At 52.8% G+C, this 19793-nt stretch overlaps 8 protein-coding genes across 8 annotated transcripts; 3 read left to right on the forward strand and 5 right to left on the reverse strand.

Moving 5' to 3' along the window:
- Positions 1–97: 97 nt before the first annotated feature.
- P152DRAFT_386772 (RWD-domain-containing protein) lies at positions 98–900 on the reverse strand (the record flags this gene model as incomplete). Its single annotated transcript, XM_033675851.1, has 3 exons — positions 98–645; positions 699–773; positions 834–900. 3 exons carry the CDS (start codon positions 898–900, stop codon positions 98–100), a joined length of 690 nt encoding a protein of 229 aa, XP_033538821.1.
- Positions 901–1830: 930 nt separating this feature from the next.
- On the reverse strand, positions 1831–2115 carry P152DRAFT_374178 (uncharacterized protein; the record flags this gene model as incomplete). The annotated part of the gene is made up of 1 exon (XM_033675578.1): positions 1831–2115. A coding segment is annotated over one exon (285 nt), but the record flags the coding sequence as incomplete, so codon positions are not given.
- A 1591-nt stretch (positions 2116–3706) lies between these two features.
- Positions 3707–5560, reverse strand: P152DRAFT_478215 (Arp2/3 complex subunit; the record flags this gene model as incomplete). Its single annotated transcript, XM_033681641.1, has 5 exons — positions 3707–4103; positions 4154–5119; positions 5174–5398; positions 5449–5471; positions 5526–5560. 5 exons carry the CDS (start codon positions 5558–5560, stop codon positions 4036–4038), a joined length of 1317 nt encoding a protein of 438 aa, XP_033538823.1. The 3' UTR covers positions 3707–4035.
- A 1132-nt stretch (positions 5561–6692) lies between these two features.
- On the forward strand, positions 6693–8691 carry P152DRAFT_445318 (N-terminal nucleophile aminohydrolase; the record flags this gene model as incomplete). Its single annotated transcript, XM_033677846.1, has 3 exons — positions 6693–6820; positions 6874–7073; positions 7121–8691. The coding sequence occupies 3 exons, from the start codon at positions 6693–6695 to the stop codon at positions 8689–8691; spliced, it is 1899 nt and encodes a 632-aa protein (XP_033538824.1).
- A 285-nt stretch (positions 8692–8976) lies between these two features.
- On the reverse strand, positions 8977–10674 carry P152DRAFT_10615 (transcription factor Tfb4). Its single transcript, XM_033673582.1, has 3 exons — positions 10538–10674; positions 9532–10482; positions 8977–9461 (listed from the first exon to the last, which is right to left on the reverse strand). Exons 1-3 carry the CDS (start codon positions 10587–10589, stop codon positions 9262–9264), a joined length of 1203 nt encoding a protein of 400 aa, XP_033538825.1. The 5' UTR covers positions 10590–10674; the 3' UTR covers positions 8977–9261.
- Positions 10675–11872: 1198 nt separating this feature from the next.
- On the forward strand, positions 11873–13261 carry P152DRAFT_387183 (uncharacterized protein; the record flags this gene model as incomplete). The annotated part of the gene is made up of 2 exons (XM_033675874.1): positions 11873–12351; positions 12643–13261. 2 exons carry the CDS (start codon positions 11873–11875, stop codon positions 13259–13261), a joined length of 1098 nt encoding a protein of 365 aa, XP_033538826.1.
- Positions 13262–13490: 229 nt separating this feature from the next.
- On the reverse strand, positions 13491–14542 carry P152DRAFT_10705 (Prefoldin alpha subunit). The gene is made up of 3 exons (XM_033673593.1): positions 14301–14542; positions 13853–14254; positions 13491–13785 (listed from the first exon to the last, which is right to left on the reverse strand). The coding sequence occupies exons 1-3, from the start codon at positions 14335–14337 to the stop codon at positions 13721–13723; spliced, it is 504 nt and encodes a 167-aa protein (XP_033538827.1). The 5' UTR covers positions 14338–14542; the 3' UTR covers positions 13491–13720.
- A 1-nt stretch (position 14543) lies between these two features.
- P152DRAFT_10682 (uncharacterized protein) lies at positions 14544–15527 on the forward strand. Its single transcript, XM_033673591.1, has one exon. It carries the CDS (start codon positions 14887–14889, stop codon positions 15442–15444), a length of 558 nt encoding a protein of 185 aa, XP_033538828.1. The 5' UTR covers positions 14544–14886; the 3' UTR covers positions 15445–15527.
- Positions 15528–19793: the final 4266 nt, after the last annotated feature.

Raw genomic sequence — 19793 nt, forward strand, 5'->3', positions numbered from 1 at the left:
GGAAAGATGATCGTTGGTAGTAACTTACGTAAAGCATTGGACTCTGCCATATCTTCGACGGTAGCCAGACATTTCCGGAAACCCAATCGCGGACCTTTTAAGCTTCGACCTTAAGCTTCTCCATTTGCTCGACCTCATCATCCCCTTCATCTTCATCAATCTTGCCCACAAGACCCCTCTCCCACAGCTGCCTCCCAGTGATGCGAGGCTCTTCCTTCGCTATCTTCCGGCCCTTGCTATCGACAAGCGCCTCTTCCTGTCGTATCCTTTCCTCCTCCTCCAACTCCTGCTTGAACTTTGCCCTCCACGCCATGAACGACTCCCTCGTGACCGCCGATCCATGGAACTTCCGATTCTCCTCCTCTTCCACCTTCTGTGCTTCGGTCTCTCGCTCCAGTTCCTCGACCTTCTGCCTGTCCAATATCAATTGCTCGGCGAGCTCCTTGAGCGTGCTGATTATGGTGAAGATCATAGCCATCCCCATGCTTTCCTCGATGATCGGATAAAGGTTTTGGAGAAGCTGTTCTTTGTCTTCTTGAACGTCGAAGTGCGGATATTTGGGCGCATTGGGTGGCGATTGGATGTCGAGGCGCGGTGCTTCGTCGGGATACGCTTCTGGATATGTCACCTGGAGAAGTAGTTCCGCTAGAATTTTGTGTCAGAGACACCTCAATTCCGGATGGTGTTTGGCAACATACGCTGTTCAGTTTCGTCGTCTTCATGTCTCTCAACATCAAGCACTATTAAAACGCGGAATTCGTTTTCGGAGATATCTATGCTCATGTAAGATTATCGCCCGCCCAACGATAGGCGTTGTCTGAAAGGCATCATACCAGTAATTTCGTCCGGGAAGATGGACTCCAGGACCTCCCTCTCCTCCTGCTGCTCCTCTAGTCCCATGGCTGAGTTTATTGGCTGAGTTTGTCCTGATCTAGCAATTCGCGTCCAAAATCGTCAATCAGGATAGTAGAAGAAGAGTGTTGCGTGCAGGATTGGCGAAAGGATGGAAATTGGCAATCGCTAGATTTTGGTAATTAAGGTAATGTATTAGAGGTGAATCAGCGGGGGTTCTTCGCATGGGTTGACGTTGAAAGGTTGAACGTCACCTGTCGTCGCCAATGTCGCCCAACTTCCACTTGTCCCCTCCTCATAGCTTTACAAACATCAACTATTGTATATTTATTTGATACACACGCCAAATATCTAAGTCGGTTCATTGTGTAGAGATAAGAATCGATTGAAATCAGAGCTGCCATTAAAGAGCAAGGACTACCAAATACTGTCGGGACTTAGCTGTGTGGAACACCGCGGGATGCTTGTTGGTAGAGTCGACCGCAGCGACGATGTAATATTGGTTGACAACTTCTTCATGGATTTTCCAGTCATCGATGGATTGGATAGATACGTGGAACTCGATCACCAACGGTGGAGAGGTTATTTGTGGTCTGAAATCGTTGATTGCTCTCTCTGCCTAAGTTCTAAGCATGCTAATCGAGGTTGTGTCTCGAAACTTCTCTCGCAAGCAGGCCATATCGAAGGCCAGAAAGTCCTGTCATTCCAATTCATTTACTCCTCACCAAACCAGGGCGTGGATAAATCCAACTTGAAATGGCATTAGCTCTTCGCTCTGCCTAAGTCAAGGAAGGGTTGCGCCGTTGATGCCGGAAAACATACCTCGACGATGGACTAAATGTCCATATCATCGTACTTCGGGACTTTCTCATCGTACCGGCCGAAGATACTAAAATCTTCATCGTCGGGGTTCAGATAAGGGATGCTCGGAACCACTCTAGCCTTGGGAGTCGCATCCTCGTCGACGGTGGATCTGTCGCCACGAGGTCGCTTGGAAGGCGTGTCTTCGTCGTCGTCGAGGTCGCTGGGGGTGGCGGTCCGAGCACGCTTCTTGGACGATGGGGTGCGCTTCGTGGCCTTCTTCACATTGGGAGTAGCAACGCCAGTCCCCGCCTTGTTGTTCGAGGCTGTAGGAGAGTTCGTACCGCCATTGGTGCTCTTGGACTGGGCAACGGCTCGAAGCTTCTTCCGGACAGCCGCGAACGCATTTCGAGCAGAGCCTTCGGTGTAGCCGGCGAGCTGGGCGAACTTCTTCATGTCGATCTAGGAAGACCGTGAAGTTAGTATTTAAGCACTCTCACTGAAGACAGGGCTATCGCTGTTAACTGGATCCAGCGATCTGGGACATACGTCAGGTTCATTCCCACCCTTGATCGACACCCAAGCACAGGCCATGATGTTAGTCTCTCGCTCGGAGAGGCCAAACGTGTCGAGTGTACGACTAGGAGCCATCTTTCTTGATGTTGGCAAGAGTTCTCGTGGTTGATTACTATTTCATTGTCAGTGTCGGTGATCAAAGACTTCAGTGTCAATCAGTGTCGAGAGGAACAAGTTGGAATTCTGGGTTCAGGCTTGGGATTGGGATTGGGATTGTATTGTCAGATACTCACTTGAGCTATTTCCGTATCACAGCGAGCACCCTGCTTGTTGAGGATGCTATCTCGAATATGTGGAGTGGTTGGATATAGACTCGGATTGACAGCTGATCACCGTCTACGATGTGCTATGGAATGGGATGCTATCCTGAATGTGCAATGTCGTGAGTAAGAGTTTACGTTCGAGGTGAAGGGAGGAATCTTTATAGAAACAGAGATCGACCTGAAAGTGAATTAGGCTACGATGCAAACTGGCTGCTGGCCACGATGCATTTCACTTCGACAAGCAAAATGCACGAAAATGTGAAACCACATGATAATCGAATCATCACATGCACGGAGCCCGCCAAATATGCGGAGTTCCAGCATATGTGAATTTAGATCCCATATTCACTTCCACTTCGTGTTAGCTAGCATAGTAATACTTATGTCCTGGAGGATGTATCTTCCACGGCAACGCAGCTTGCAGAGCGCCTTCATGCATTTCTAGTTCGAGTTTCTACACCACCAAAGATGCAGTTAAGTAAACTATACGATATACCAGTTAGCAGATGATAGATGCTAATTGGCATTACCCCTGGAACGGCATTATAAATAGTCAACTATTCCTATAACCATTCTGCCCTGGCTTTGACTCGCCCCGCCGCCTATCTACTAGACTGCTATACGGTCCCTGTTCAACCTTTCACGCTGTCTGCTTCTAAGCTACTGATATATTAAGCCCAAACATTGTGTTTTTTGTGTGAATACACCGTTTTGTTCAGGTCTCTAGTACCTGGGGTACAAGCAAAAAGTTCAGTGCGCTCAGTGCGCTCAGTGCTAGCAAGTTGTCTATACTGATTTCAAACCAATCAGAATCGAACAGCAACTTGCTCTGCTTTGAATTCCTTGATGGCTGATAGTTATATATATATTCTGGATAGATTCGATGTCCCCTTTTGAGAAATGGCAGGAGATGATGTGCGCTCAACTACGGTGAGCAGTGGGATTCATTTCCTTAGATACAGTAACTACCTAGGTACATCTACTAAAGACTATAAACTGCCTCACCTATGGGAGTGAATGAATAAGGCGCTTTGGGAATCTGTGCAAAGGATACTGCGGATGAATGAATCAAGGTACTATATGTTTAAGACATGTTGAATCCAATTGGGAAAGAATAACAATAATTCAATCGGTTTCTGATACTTGTACTTCATCAACCTTGCCAAGGGCTGGGCCTAATAGTTCAACCTTAGTAATTGCCTCTAGGGGACAAGCCTCGAGGTACCAGTTCAATTCCCAAAAGGGCTATTATTTTTTTACATTTTTTGGTGATTTCCAATTCCATACCCCAAATAGCACTTCACTTGATATCCAAATCCTATGCCCTACGGTCACGAAACAAGCTACCATATTAGATCCATTTGAGCGTTAGAAGCGGTACTGATATGGGATTTTCACAAGTAGACCTAATACCTCATGCGAGAAAATCTGGGAGTTGCATTCTAACGGACGGACGAACTCCCCTTTTAGTTCATCGATCTCATAACTGAGGCCCCGGGCACGCTGCCCAAACATTTCTGATATCCTATAGCCTGAAAACGCATCACGTGCTACCAGGTCCGCCTAGCAGTGCAAATCTTCTCACGATTGATGGGCCGTATTCTTGGTACTCTGGATCTTGGTTAGCATCATCAGGAAAACGCTGATGGAAGTTGGCATACCTTGCTTCGTGTGGCAGTAGCTCCGGAACTCCGGCGTCTGTCCGAGTAGACTTCCACCAAACCATGGGCCGTGTCTCTGTCGCTTGTGAGTAATGACCTGCACATCCAACCCACCGCTCTTGGCGCCGCCGCTCTTCGCCTCGGAAGCCCGAATCCGCGCGTCCACGAGATGCTTGATATCTCGCTGCAGTCGTCGCCCGAAGTCCTTGTAGAGCGTCGAGCCACCGGACAAGACAATGTTCTTGTACAGTCCACGTCGCACGTCGATCGGACTGGTCTGGATCACGGTGTCCACGATGTTGGGAAGCGGGGTCAGGAAGTCGGAGGAGTAGATCTCGGGATTGAAGAAGATCTCGGGCGCTAAGAATCGCTCGTATCCCACGTCGACCGACGTCGACTTGCCGTTCGGATAGGTGATGGGATATTTGCAGAAGCGGTCGGGCTCTCGGTCATATCGAGCGAACTCCTTCACGATGTCGGGGCACACGTAGCAGAACTCCTCCTTTATCCGCTCGGCTGTTTTAAGGCTGCTGTCGGGCTCTCCGCGATCTCTTAGTAGCGATTGAACAAAGTATGTGATATCTCGACCGGCGATTGGTATGCTCTTGATGGAGGACCCGATGACATAACCCTCTGCCACCGGGATGACGTGGGTGACACCCTCTCCGGAATCAATCACCGTACCGGTTAGAGACCGGTCCTGTACTTTCGACGACGTCCACGAGGCCGCGAGAGCGAGTACTGCTTGCACAGCGATGTAAAGACCAGCACAGTTGAACGATTCAAACATGATTTCGGCCGTGTTCTCGCGGTTCTCGGGCGGGTTTAGAGGCGGTTCGGTGAGGAGGAAGTAGTGGTCCTCGGGCTCGACGCGAAGGTACTTAAAGATTGAGTTCGACCAGAATCGTTCCATATGGTCCCAATTCTCGATTTGTCCATGTCGGATGGGGTAATGGAGGCCGTATCCTACTGTTGTTAGCCATGACATCCTACACCAATACTCCCAACACTTGTCCTTACCTGGCCCAGCCGCAGCAGCTAGCGCTTCATCGCCAATGAAGAAATCTAGATCTTCCGTTCCTCGCTTCGCCGAAAGATGTGAGCCTGGCCCAGCGCCTCCGGTGAGGAATGACGGCTTGTTTGCGACAGCAGGCCTCCCGGATCCCGAACCAGCTCCACCAGCTCCGCTCTTCGTCGCGATAGCAGTCGGAAAGACAAACGAAGGCGAATCATTTCCGGCAAATCCTTCACAGCGTCAGCGACCGACGAACCTCGTCTCTGTGCGGAGAGCATACCTAGCTTCGAGTAACCCGTACCGCTGACGATCACGTATTAGCCATGACATCGTACGGCAAGGTGCGGAGAAGCTTACTTGTCCATGACAACGGCAGGAGTTTGGTTGGCCATTTCGACCTCTGTTTTTACGGCGGTGCCGAAGTCCGATAGATCTTTAGAGTGATTGCGAAGCTTGAAATGTATGTAGGCAGTGGGTGGAATTGGTATGGCTAGTCGAGGAGCAATGAACTCGCGTCGTTCCGCCCCGCCGCCAAGAAATAGGTATGTTGGAGTAGCACGCCAATTGGTGACGACGGACTTGGAATGTCCAACTTAGAATGTCCAACTACGGCAAGTGTTTAGGTCGTTGCAGATATCAGTTGAGACCACAGCCAGATGACAATTGGGGAGGAGGAGATGATGGATTGAATATATAAAAATGGCGAAGGGACGCCTATGGCAACAGACATCGAGAAGAGTGAGGAGCGCTCCTGGCTATACGTCTGTATCAACGGTAATCCCTCTCTCACGCCTTGTTCTCGACAGATTCATTTCTCATCTGGCAACACGGTCCACGTTGCTGTCTCCCGTAACAGCCTGAGCACTTCAATTCTTTCTCTATCCTTTGATCTTCTACTTTGAGGACGACCGGCAACAGACCATAGTTTGTGTGCGATTAATTGTTATTCTTTCACTGAGCTTGTCTCTTACCTACGCTCACCACCGTGTATTCTTCTTAACTCTCCTCAGTCCTGTCACAGTCTTCGCTACGTTCGATCCTTTGCTACGATACCTTAAGCGGAGACCTATCTCCATTATCAGAGTACTGCCGCTTCGGCGCCTATGACCCGTAGGACCCCAAACAGAGAAGCCCAATCTCCTTCTACTGGATGATCTCCTCTTACTCTCCATCACCCTTCAATTAGTTTCGAGCATGCCATTAGTCGACGGGACATCACATTATACTCTCATCGCGGTCACTCACTCTCATTCTGACCTGATCAGGTCCGTCCTTGGTACCTATTTCCTTCGCGACAGGCAAGGCTTTGCTACTTCACATTCCATCCTAAAAGATCACACCAATCACTGTTGAACAAGCTCCCCAAACGCAGCATTGGAGGACAAAGGCTACCTTTGGCCCTTTCGAAAAGATCGCTGGCTTTTGCAGAGGATCCAGAGAATTCTGCAGATTCTGCACCTCTCCCAAGCCTCCGAGTCTGATCAACCAAGGTCCAGTCTCACCGGCTCTTGGAAATTCTCAAGAATGTCTAAACGACATCGAGCCCCCATCATGGAGCCTAAAGGTCCCGAAATACCTGTGGTTTTCGTTCATGCCGGCGCGGGTTACCATAGCACTACGAACGAGCCCGCCCACTTAGAAACATGCAAAGAGTGGGTGACAGATTGTCATATCCAAGTCGAGTTGCGAGCTAACTAGGATATAGGGCCTGCAGGATCGCCATGGCCTTGCTTAAGAACGGTTCAACGGCAGTCGAAGCCATCGAAGGTGCGATCAAAGTTCTGGAAGACCGAGAGATCACGAACGCCGGATATGGCAGCAATCTATCCATGGATGGTGTCGTAGAATGCGACGCGTCAATCGTCGATCACTTCGGCCGCAGTGGTGCTGTCGGCGCGGTTGCGCGTAAGTGATTCTACTTGATCACGACAGCGCTTGCTAACATTCCAAAGAGATTAAGAACCCCATCTCCCTCGCACGCGTTATTCTCGAACATAGCACCAAGCAGCTAACCCTCCGTCGTGTACCTCCGAATCTTCTCGTGGCACAAGGAGCGACCGACTTCGCCTATGAGTACGGGATGCCCATATTGCCTTTCGACGCTCTCATTTCACCGGCTGCGAAGGAGCGGTGGCTGAGATGGAAGCACGACTTGGCCCTGGCGGAGCAAAAGGCGCGCGCCAAAGACCGATATACATCACCACTGGTGCAATCAACAAGGGACATGGATCCCGAACGTGAAGAGATGCGCAAGAAGCATACCAAACGGTTGCAACACGACGGATACTTCCGGAGTGAATATGAGCTGCTCTCCCCGAAATTGAGTTCCGACCGAAGCAGTGACTCGTGGCCGTCCTTTCCGCCCTCTCCCTCAGCGGTGTCGGGAGCATCCGATCCGGCGAGACGGTCCCCATTAACACGGCTGGACCTAGCTGCAGAACCTAGGAATGCCCAGGTCAATGAGGCTTCGCGCAATGCTTTCATCAACAGCACACAACATACCCCACCAGTCGACACCTTTCGGGAGGGATATCTACACAGCGGCGCAGCTGATCAAGCTGATAGCACCAACTTGGCTGGCGCAAGAAACTTCATCGATCCCTCGCCTCCCGAAATGTTCGCCCGACCTCGTCATGGCTGGGATCCTGTCCTACGAGCGCAGTTGGAGGCATCCGAGGAAAGGACGCTTCGAGAACCATCCCGTATGCAAGGAATATCCCCGTCGCCTGCTCCAAGCACGGACGGGGGGGTTGCCATCGACACCGATCAGCCCGATCACCGGACGGGGCCTTGCACCTGCGGTGCCGCTCCCGACGATCGACTGGTCTTAAGCAGCTTGACCGTCGACGGGGACCACATGTGCACCTGCGATCCACCCACACATTCCGACCCACCCCGCCTCGTCGACGCCGCCCCCTTCCCCAGTCGCTCCCGAGGCGAAGACAATGTCACCGACACCGTCGGCGCCATCGCCATCGACGAATGGGGCAACATCGCCTGCGGCGCCTCGTCCGGCGGCATCGGCATGAAATACCGCGGCCGTGTCGGCCCCGCCGCGCTCGTCGGTGTAGGCGCTGCCGTCATCCCGATCGACCGAGACGACGACGACAAGACGTGTGTCGCGACGGTGACGAGCGGCACGGGCGAGCACATGGCGACGACGATGGTGGCGACGGCGGGGGCAGACCGGCTGTACCACGGCACGAAGAAAGGGCCGCGCGGGGCGTTCGCAGCGGCGGACGACGACGACGTGATGCGCGCGGTGATCGAGCGGGATTTCATGGGCCATCCAAGCGTGCGGAACAGCTCATCGGCCGGTGCGCTGGGCATTCTGAGCATCAAGAAGACGCGGGACGGCGCGTATCTCTACTACGCGCACAACACGGATTCATTCGCCGTCGCGTCTTACAGTGGGCGGGACGAGGCGCCGCGGGCGACGATGTCGCGCAGTCCGGGCAATGGGAAGATTGCGACGGGTGGTCATGCGTACCCGAGTCGAGTCAGGCAGAAGGGCAACGCATAGACGCAGCTGTTGACGGAACCACGCCCCTGTCCTCTACACCTAAGACTCCTGTATTGTCTCCTATCCCGCACTCCTGGCCCTGATCATGGCAGGCATATTTTTCCTACAAAAGACTCGATGGGGATGGATGAGGGGGTCGTTTTCGGGTTACAGGCGATGCATTATCGGCATCCGGGAAGCTTCGCCCTCGTCACTTCCTCAGATACCCTTCGAGCTACGTCCGTTTCTCCCATTCACTTCAATTGTCCTGCCCTTCTAGCGAGCGCGTTGCCTTTTCATGGCATATCCGAAAGGGCCCGAACACATTTCAAGAAGCGAATGGAAACGTAGTATAGGTAGACTTCATCCGCCTCATGCAAAATCCGAAAACTTCCATTCTCATTTCCGAAACCGGAAACCAACCCTATGCTTAGTTTAAAAATCAATCTATATCATTTCATTCAGCTCCTCCCATCAACCAGGAGTCACCAGACGCCACCGTGAATGCCTATCAATGCTCTCCCACCTCTCTCCCGCTTCACTTAAATCAATCGTACATGGCCTCGCGCTTTTTCGTGCCATCAGGGGGTATCATCTCATCGGCGTGCCGCCACCCGGCGTGCTCCCGGCTGGGGTGCTGCCGCCCGGCCGCGGCGTCCCGCCATCGGGCAGGCGTTTCTTTTTCTTCTTCTTTCGCGGGACGACGGCGGGGGCGACGTTGTGGTTGGCGGGGAGGGCAAGGTAGGTGCCGCAGGTGAGGCAGGTGGCGTCGGGGAGGGGTTCGCAGAAGACTGAGGGGTGAAGGTGAGTATGGGGGTATGGTGAGAGAGGGGAAAGGGAGGGGGGAGAGTAGATGCTTACTGCTGAGACACACGGAGCACACCCACCCGATATCCACCACTTTCCGATGACAAAAACATGCCGCGCGGAAATCCACCTCTTCCGCCCCGGGTAGCACCAACCACTTCCTCGCCGCCGCATCCGGCAAGAACCCCATCATCAAATACTGCAGGATCCCTTGCGCCCGCACCACCGCCGCATCCTCCCCCTCCTTCTTCCCTGCCCCCACCTCCAGCCCCGGCGCGATGTACACCCCCCCGGTCGCGTCGCTCGCCTGCTGCAGAAACACTGTGTCGCCTGCCAGCTTCAGCACGTCGATGGGCACGCGGTTGCGCTGGGCGGCGAAGATGGTATTCATCACGGGGATGTACTGCGCGGCGAGGTCGCCGGAGACGCTGACGATCAGGATGCGCGAGCTGAGGGGGTCGTGGGCGGTGGAGGCGTCGGCGGGGGCGTTGATGGCGTCGGCGGTGGGGAGGACGGAGGAGGTGGTGTGGGTGTGGGTAGGGGCGGCGACGGGGGAGGCGAGGAGGGTGGCTTTGGAGATGTAGGTCATGGCAGTGGTGAGGGCTCCGGCGATGAGGGCAGTGGTGTGGGAGGAAGGGGGGGAGGAGGTGAGGAGGGAGCGGAGGTTGGAGAGGATCTGTTGCTCGACGAGGCGGAAGGGGCGGTATTTGTTGGCGTCGTCGGTAGGGGGGTGGGGGGTGGGGTCAGGTTGGTCGGGTTCGGTCATGAGAACGTCGCCGGTTGAATCGGTGGGGAGGGGGGGAGGGGGGGGGGGGTAGAGCCATTGGACGCAGTGGGTATGGCTAGCGAGCACGGCGACTTGGTTGGCGTGGTTGATGGCGAGGTGGGCGTTGATGAATACCAGGAGGTTGGCAACGACATTTTGGAGGGGAAGGGTGTCGGCGAGGAGGGACCATGCGTATGGGTTGGTGTCGAGGACTATGACAAGGAGAGAGGGCGGGGGAGCTGTGTCTCGTGTCAGTAGGATTCCATGGCGTGGTATAAGAGGATATCAATTTACCATCGGTAGATCGGACATGGAAGCTACTTGTAGTTCCATCGATGGCATTCATGGTGGACTCCGCATTCTGCTATATTCCTTCAATCGCCTGCACCAATTTCTCCGCAGAAGGGGGAGAAATTGGGAGACAATGAGAGGGATGGCTGATGGAACACCACAAACAATCTCACTCCTCCACCAAGGTCAGCTCCAAAAGTTGGCCGTAGGACGATGTGAACGTCTCTAGGGAAGTGCTAGTTCACGAGATATCTGATGGGTGGAAATATGAAGTGGACTGGATGAAGTCGTTGGTATCAATTTAGTGAAAGGTGATGGAGCCTTAGTGCCTGTCTGCCTGATATAATTTTTATGCCTGATATTTATCTTCCACATGCACACAGTCTGCTTGATGCCTCATGTTGATGCCTTATGTCATCATCCACGATCCACGATCCCTGACTCCCTGAGTATCGATCGGATCAGGTCTTTCTTGGCGATGGATCGATCAAGCATTCTGCATTCGACATTCGTATCAGCATTGACTACAGTTACAGAGGCGCACTGGAAGTATTGAATTTGATGAATACCTTCGGGAAAGAAATATGGTTCAACAGTCAGCATTCCTTCATTCTATGCTTTTACCTCCCTTTTGGTCCTTCCTTCCTTACATTACTGTGCCTACCACGCCTACCTAGATACTCTGTTGCATGACTCATCAACACCTGCGGTAATTAATACGTTACTCTACTCCCTAAGTTAGCACTTAGCGGCAACCTATACCTTAGCTCCTATCTATACCAGCCGTCGAATAATGAACAATATACCTAATATACCGACAGTACTTGCTGGGGTTACGTACTTCTGTCGAGCATCTCAATAATTGGCAGTTGTATTCCATGGGCCTCGGGCTCTTCTGAACCCCTGATCTCCTGAGAGTTCTCCGTGAATTATCCATTCAGTTACATATTTCACCTCAGTTACAAGTGACCGGTCAACCATCCTTGACTGTGTCGTGTCCCGGACGGAATAGGCTTACCTTTGTCAGCACTTCAATTTCAGCCCAAAGCTTGGCTACGCCTTACAGTGAGCTATCGCCCATCGGCCACGGTCCATGGACCATCTATCATGCAGGTCAGGGGTTGGGGCTTTTCGGCCGTTGACGATTCATTCATTTGTTGTTCATTAATCATTTGCAGTCAGACGTGCCCTGGACCCATGGAGCGCCAAGTGCTGCCAAGATCCGTTCCCGCGCCTCCACCTCATGCCTGCAGTTGATCTCGCAATCCTCAACCTCCGTCCAGTGTGTCCATCACTTCTCCCTCACCCCCGAATGGGTGCTTCTTCATCCTCTACACCATGGATTCCAAATCAGAGAAGGTACATTTGGCTTGCGACGAATGTCGCTCCCGGAAGTTGAAGTGCTCCGGAGAGCGTCCTCAATGCTCCCGATGCCGCATCGAAACCATGCATTGCGTGTACTCGACTCAGAAACGGATGGGCCGACCGAGGAAGCGGAAAAAAGGCGAGGTGGAGGACGATCCGGATACCGATTCGATTCTGTATGAGAATGGATACGTGCCGAATGCGTCTGCGAGCAATGGGTATGCGATGCCCGAACCTGCCACGTCAGATTCATACATGATTCCTCCTTTCAGCGAGAGGGACTTCGGGTCGTTTGGTATAGACGACTTTGCGTTCGACTCGAGTCGTCAGCAGACGAACGGCCACGCGAATGGCCCGATGCAGCATACGAACGCTCCGGGGAATGGGCATAACGCTGGCCAGAATAGTTCTCCAGCCCAGCAGCTGTGGACGCCACCCGTTCCACAGGAGAAGTATGCGACGACTCCCCCCAGCCATGATAATATCAATGCCCCTTTGTCATGCCCCCCGATGCCTCAAAATATGATATATGCGGCAAACGGACAGCAACCCAGGTATGTCATAACAAAGTCGCCCGAAAAAGTCCGTTTGGCTCACCTCTCCAGTCCGATCCATAACCCCTCCCCCACCCACGTCCCTTTTGCATACGCCCCCAACGGTCAAGCCACCACCACGCCTCCCACCGTTTCCGGCAGCGCAAGCCCCCCCACCATGATCCCAACCCCCACCAGCATGACCCTCAGTCCCGCCTGTGCATGTCTCTCCAACGCCTACCTCGCCAACAGCAACCTCCAATCCCTCACGCACACCTTCCCCTTCGTCCTCCCGCAGATCCGCGCCGCCATCACTACCGCCGCCGAGATCATGGAGTGCGAGTACTGCCCGAAAGACCCCGGTTCCGCCATGCAGAACATGTTCACCTTGGCCACGCTCCTCACCTCGACCGTCGACCATCTCCGCAAGATCCTCTCGTCCATCGACGACGAGGCCACCAAGGTCGAGGCATCCGGCGGCACCAAGCGGTTCCAGATGGGCGACGACTCGCCGGGGACGCGGCACATGCACACGGGGACGCCGGACTGCCCCGCGCGATTCCCGATCGAGCTGTCCTCGAACGAGTGGCGGTCACTCGCGAAGAATGTGGTGAAGTCGCAGATCGTCGGGACTGTCGAGGACGTGACGACGCTGCTTGGGGTAATCGACCGGCTCAACAAGCGGCAGAAGATGTGGCATGCGAACAAAGAGAAGACGAGCCAGATGCTGGGGAACTTCTCGAAGTGTGCAGCAGATGAGAATGGGGAGTATACGTGCATGCGGATGATTCGTATGATTCGGGAGATGATTGATGTATTGGAGTGGTAGGTTGATGCGGAAATGATGAATCGTGTTTTGGGCACGAATGGATGTTGAAAAGGGGCATTCCTTGACGAACCGTTTTTGTTTTTGGATACTCTCTCACGACACGACCGATGCATTCGCGGCGATTTTTCAGCTCTTGTTTCTCGGGATATTTTTTGGGCACCATAATTAGCGTCACGAGGTATCGACCTGGCGTTCTGGGTTTGATTTTTCCGGCGATTTTGATGGGGGTTCAAATCATCCTTCCATTAATGACCCACGCTACGGTGTGCAAGCTGGTCGGGGAGAATTCAGGGATACCTCCGCTCTTTTGACTGGAGATGAATAAAAGAAGTTCATGACCGTATGCCAATCGTCCGTTCCATTCGGATCTGCGCCGTGGGTATCATGATGCACGTGTCCACCATCCTGTCCTTATATACCCTCCTGCTCTAACGTCTAAGCCGAACCGTATATCCACCATCATGCCGCGCTCGCTGCCTCCGCTCCCGGCTGCGCATTCTCCGCGAGGACCTTGTCTCTGATTGCTACACCCAAACCGTCAGCATCCACCCTTAACACCACCACAAAACATCAAGCAGAGCGATAACTTACTATCCTCCACCGCCTTCACATTCTCCGCCTTCCTCCCCACAATCCCCTCCAGATTCTTTAAACTCTCCTCTAACTCCCCCACCTTCCGCTCATAAAACTCCCGCGCCTCCCCCCGGTCCTTTTCCACGAAAAATCCCGTCCCCACATCCACCAGAACCGTCTCCACGCTCGCCAGCGTCGCCGGCACGTACAGCGACTCGGTCATGGGGACGAGGATGGGTTTGTGGGTGTCTGGGGCGGTGTTCGCGGCCGAGAGCGCGGTGGTGAGCGAGGCCATGCAGTCGCGGAATTTGGACTGCGCGGTGCGCAGGGATTGGAAGGAGGTAGTGAGGTGTTGGAGTTCGGAGTTGAGTTGCTTTTGGAGGGCGTGGAGTTGGGGGAGGGGGAGCGTGTTGAGTTGGACTGTGGGGAGTTAGACGGGGATGGCAACTTCGGATGGGATATGTACCTGCGTGGCCGGGGCCGCTGTTTGGTGTCGTGGCCATTGTGGGAGATTGGTGAGAAGTCACACTTGTCTTGTCATTGACGCGAGGCTTGAATCTGATACAGGTATTCTTCGAAAGCTAGAGGTCAACAATTGACAGAGCTTCGGTGGAGCATCGTGAGATGATGTAAGCAATCACGTGTTTAGGTACCAACAACAGAATTCCAACATGAACATCTTCGATTTCAACCACGATCTTGACTTCTTCCGCTTCATAAACCACGATACTGACGCGATCATATCCTGATCGACCTTCGTTTCTCTAGAAATGGCGAATGATACATGACCGACGATCATGTCTACCGTAAGCCTACACAGGGCTGCGTTGATGAGATGTACATCGAGCGGGTAAGGTACGGTATTAAGTATGATATTGCTGGCCTTGTGCATACGAGGCGCATGTTTCCAGTCTTGCATGCGATATTGGTGACCAACCTCACCCCAACTTTGGCCACCGGGTACAGGTAATTTCAACAACATCCGCACTGCTCGACGATGATCTTCTGAAGTTCAGCTACGGATCAACGTTCATCGTCTCTATTTAAATACCATGGACCCAGCTTCCATCCTTGGCGTTACGGCGGCGACGGCTTCGCTTCTCAAGCACCTGATTGAAGGCTCGCTTGGCTTACAGACAGCCTTGTGGGAAATTAAAACGATTGACGAGACCACGGGAGGACTTGCTGGCGAACTGGGGGCGTTCCATTCGATTCTCATCGTTTTCGACTCCGAGTTGCGAGACCAGCAGTTTTTATCCCATGTTCACCGCTGGTGGGATCCATCTCGCCTGGAAGAGCTCTTGTCGAATGCGATCAAGACATATTCCAATCTCAGCAACATTGTGAAGGATCTTGGGAGGCAGAGGTCGGTGCTGCAAACTCTTCGACAGTACTACACTTCGCGACAGTACGACAAAGAGATTGGGCATCTTCGGTTGCGTATTGGGATATATATCACGGCCTTGCAGATTCCGGTCGAATTAGGCCGTATACACAGCATCAGACAATCCATTACGACGGCACGGACGAAACCCGAAGCCCAATCTACTCGTACTCAGAGAGATGTGGATGTGCTCGCGAGTCAAATCCTTGGCAGCAGGATTGTCTGATTAGAAGAAAGCATACGGACACTTTCGCAGGGCATCACGACTCTCCCAAGAATACGCGATCAGGTATGGTCCACTCCTATCCGGCAAGAATCTGGAGAACTCGTAGAAGTGGTGCAAACTTTAGCCGCCAGTGTGAGCGACGCAAGTAGTGTAAGCAGTGCGAGTTATGCGACCCACATCTCGAGTGCAACCTCGTCGATTGGTGCTCCCACCGTCGTCCAGACCTTCGTCTAGAGATCAAGTCCTGGTATCGTCGACGCCTTCCCCGAAAGTCCTCTCAACTATTCGCCCTCCATCCACGGCGCTCCACTCAGCAACCAGGCCCGTCTTAGGATCAGTGGCTGGATGAGCGAGATTTCTTCCTCTACCTCTGTTACTGATCTTTCTGACACTGCCTCAAGGCTGTCGTTCGGTTCCGACTACACATCAACACGGTACACCGCGCCCAGCACTGTTCCCCCGAGGCAAGACATCCGTGTTGAACTTGCGCAGCGGCGTTACAAATATGCCATGCATCTCATGGCGGAAAAGAAGTACGATGATGCCATCCCACATCTGCGGCGCACTCTGAATTATTTTCGGACCCATTCAAACCCTAGCGAGTGCTTTGGAAGCGGAGTCCGCCTCCAGAACATTCAACTTGCGCTCGCCAAAGCGTTGTTTACAGGACAGTGATCCCACCGACGAAATTGAGAGTCTTCTCCAAAGCGTGGTTGATGACCCCGATGGGTCCTTGACGGAGAAGGCCGAAGCTGCCCAGTACTTCGCTGAGTGACTCTTCCAGAAAGCGGGACCTGGACTTGGAAACAGTCGTTACTTGAAGGAAGCCAAGGACTGGTGCGAATCCACTGCGGAATGGTGGACCGATCCCCTTGGACGTGAGGACCCCAAAACGCTCAAGTCAATCGCTATGCTTGTCCGCATTTGTCGCACCCTCAGTGATCCTGACGAACATATTTGGGGGGAATTGCTTCCAGAAGGCTACAATCGGTCGGCATCTATCGACTTACCAGTACACCCCTTCGACAGTGTCCTTCCGCTGGGCTATAGTTTTCGAGCGCCTTTCAAAGGCGACATGGATGTCAAAAGATATCCCGCCATATTTTTTCTCAGGACGGTGGGTATATTTTTGCCGACGTTCACGGACTATCGGCCATGCAGCTTATGGGGGACCTCTCCACTGGAGAGGTCCAAGTATTTAAGTGTGAGGATTCTAGAAATCCCCCTCCCGACTGCTTCACCGCCTCAACTATTACCTTCGCCACGAACCGAACTAAACCAACACCCGGTATAAGGAGCTTGTATTACCCCACCCGAACTGATCTGGACAGGTTGGGTTCTATTCATACATTGAGCCTGTTCGACGGGGCGACTAGGACGCAGCTTTGGGAAAGAAAGGAACAGTACGATCCAGAGAAGTATCAGTGGACGCAGGCATCCGAGTCTATCGCCCGCGAGGGCAGTCTGTCTGCATTTTACTTCTAGGCAACAATATCCGCTATCGGTATCCTCCGCAACATGCACCTGGAATAAAACAACTTACTCAGTAGGATGGGTTGGTGACACGCTGATCATGCCAGCGTGTTTCCATCTTACACGGGGGCATTTGCCGTCCATGAATTTGAATATTCAGGTATCGGCATATCTCTCGGTATATGGCGGTCCGGGTATCGGAGCGTGGATATGGACCTTTCCTTCTCCGATCCGCTACATTTAACCTCGTTTCTTAATATCTCACCTTTAAACTCTGTATGAACCCTCTGGTTCCCCCTGATCCTGAGCCTCTTTGCCTCCGAGAGCAAGTCTGATCTCACTGAAGACAAGCTAGAACAAGGAGCCGGAGAAGCGCTTCGCGATCATTCTGCTGGGTGTCTGGGGAGAGAACGATACTGGGTTCATCTATAGACAAGAGGACCGGAGTCGCTGAAGCTACGGACCGACTACACTGCCCGTCGATCACAGTTCCTGATTTTGAAACGCGCAAAGGAAGAGGATCTGGAGTACTATTCACCGCAGTACGAAATGTGTTCATGGAGCCATGGTAGATTACGCTCCTATGCTTAGGCGTAAGGGAATAATTCATGATTGGATTCTTAGACTTACGCACAAGCCCAGATAGGTTCTTGACACTTCGATCCGTCAGTAAGGAGAGCGTTCGTCATGGAATGATGTATCCCAGTCACGTGCAAGATGTGCTCTTCAACCTCATATTCCGTTCAGCGCTGGCGCAATGTATTCCATAGTACTGCACTGCTACTTCCGGAGGAGCATAATACTGCATACGGGAACATATCACCCATCCATGTTCCTGTTGGGTCCCAAGAAACCCACCATGCGACACTCCAACGTCCTCAGGCACGACACCAGACGATCTCCTCCCCCTTGCCCTTGAGCCCTTCTCACAGGGCTGAGCACTGAGCAGTGATCATCTCCACTCTCCGATCCCCCAACAGCGCAATCTCATCCTTCCAGACCGGATGGGTGACTCACACTGTCACACAACCCCGTTCCCGCTAGCTCGTCCGTCATGAAACGCAGACTGCAGGAGTGGCTGCAGTCTGACCTGCACTCTGGAGTCTGCACGCTGCCATGCAAGTTGGATGATACGTCGCGAGTTCACCCGTGCGGTGGATGGGGCGCTGCACGGCTGCACCGCCTGTTTGGGGGTGCTAATTGGTTGGAGGGGGGAGGGAGGGGGACAGGTGCGGTCAGATTTCAGAGGGGGGTAGACACAGTTTAGTGATCGGGTTGTTGCGCGAGATGGGTTTCATGGACTGTAGTGGTCATGTCTCTACGAAGACGTCCTTCTAAGGATTGATTTGCTTCATACGAACCAGTCAGTCCGTCTGAAACTCTGAATGAGAAGCGTCATTTGGGGTGGCCGCAAACGTATCGTGGGTCCAGAGGATTCCGTTCTCTGGCGAAAGCTTGAATCGCCGAAATTTCCGGGCTGTTTCCCCACGTCCCTGGCGATGATGAAGATCGTAGATCGACGGACCCAAACGAAGGTGAAAACTCGACCTTCTGATTATTCACCTGCATGTCCCAGTGTTACATTCTGGTTAACTTCACTCCTTTTCGCCCGTTTGCCCGCCCTCTTCCGAATCCTCTACTGTGATCCGTCAAGAGTTACTATGTAGAGCGGAGGCTAAGTCGGAGCGCCAGTTCCAACGATCAACCGATCCTCATGCCTCAGGAATTCAGGATTAAGGCGCGCTGGGAATTCCAGGATCCCCCTCCAGAATTGTGGGATGCTGACTTGCTGAGCTCCGGTGTCTCTGAAAAGGAAACCGCATTTCCCATTTCCCCTGCAAGAAACCGGGCTTAGGTGTTAAGCGTTTGCGCCATGTAACTTGGAATTTTGATGAGGAAACGAAGGATGCGATTGGCGGGGAATAGTCCCGTTAACCGTTTAAGGAAACAGTGAGAAACTGATGGGCACACGTCCGGACGCTCGTTTTGAATGTTGAAGCCAATATTGCCCAATAGGCCAATAGGCAAGATTTCTTCGTGTTCGCGATGCACCGCGGCGACTTTTGAGGGATAGTGCCGCACACAGCCTCGGTGAGATGGTGATGGCCCTCCTACGCTGGACCCTGAGAAGTGGGAACAGGGCGGGCGGTGATGGATCTACTCTATTCGGTACCAGTGTTGGAAATTCAAGGTTGAAGGAGATTGATTGAATTCACCGAACGGGGTCGTAATTGATTGAATGGATCGCGACAACGTTGTTCGGTGTCCATGAGGCTCCATGTGCCCAAACGGTATCTATCTTCTACGCCCTGTTCAGTTCCTGTGATGTGTAATCCGTCGGGATGATGCGGTAGCCTGACGCGGTGATGGGTGATGAAGAGATGCCTGATGTGAACCACCGACGCGGTTGAGGCAGGTGCGCCCTTTGCCGTCTAAAGTGGCTTAGGTGAAATTATTCCTATTGGGCCAAACAGGGGGGATGTGGATATGAGTGGGTCTTTATAAACCCACGCTAGCCGATTTATCGAAAGTACAGGCGCATATGTGACTCACACCTCTGGGGTGGGGCATGTAGCCAATCAGAGGCTGGCTTCTATGAAACGTTCAGTGCAATACGGCAACCGCATCCAGAGGCCGCCCGCACACGGCACCCTCGCACATGATCAGCGCTGGCACGAGTTGGTAGATAAATGCCAACTGCTGCCTCAGGTCCCGTCACTTTTCTCTCTTTCTTTTCCTCCTCTTCATTCCATCAATATTCAACAACAACCACATCATCACAACAATCACTGAAGAAAGATCCCCCAATATGGCGGTCTTTTGATCTTGTTCCACCTTCACTCCCTATTTTCGTCCTTTAAGGTCCAAAATAGCTT

The sequence above is a fragment of the Eremomyces bilateralis genome (genome assembly GCF_010015585.1).
Source record: "Eremomyces bilateralis CBS 781.70 unplaced genomic scaffold P152scaffold_1, whole genome shotgun sequence".
Taxonomy (NCBI): domain Eukaryota; kingdom Fungi; phylum Ascomycota; class Dothideomycetes; order Eremomycetales; family Eremomycetaceae; genus Eremomyces; species Eremomyces bilateralis.

Excerpts from the sequence above, each read along its gene's own strand:
- P152DRAFT_10615 (XM_033673582.1), bottom strand. The coding sequence starts at position 10,589 with ATGAATGCCATCGATGGAACTACAAGTAGCTTCCATGTCCGATCTACC. Across the intron at positions 10,483-10,537 it reads CCATGTCCGATCTACCGATG|CTCCCCCGCCCTCTCTCCTT; the intron begins GTAAATTGATAT and ends CACGAGACACAG. Across the intron at positions 9,462-9,531 it reads GTGCTCCGTGTGTCTCAGCA|TCTTCTGCGAACCCCTCCCC; the intron begins GTAAGCATCTAC and ends TTCACCCCTCAG.
- P152DRAFT_10705 (XM_033673593.1), bottom strand. The coding sequence starts at position 14,337 with ATGGCCACGACACCAAACAGCGGCCCCGGCCACGCAG. Across the intron at positions 14,255-14,300 it reads CAGCGGCCCCGGCCACGCAG|TCCAACTCAACACGCTCCCC; the intron begins GTACATATCCCA and ends AACTCCCCACAG. Across the intron at positions 13,786-13,852 it reads TGTGAAGGCGGTGGAGGATA|CAATCAGAGACAAGGTCCTC; the intron begins GTAAGTTATCGC and ends GTTTGGGTGTAG.
- P152DRAFT_10682 (XM_033673591.1), top strand. The coding sequence starts at position 14,887 with ATGGACCCAGCTTCCATCCTTGGCGTTACGGCGGCGACGGCTTCGCTT.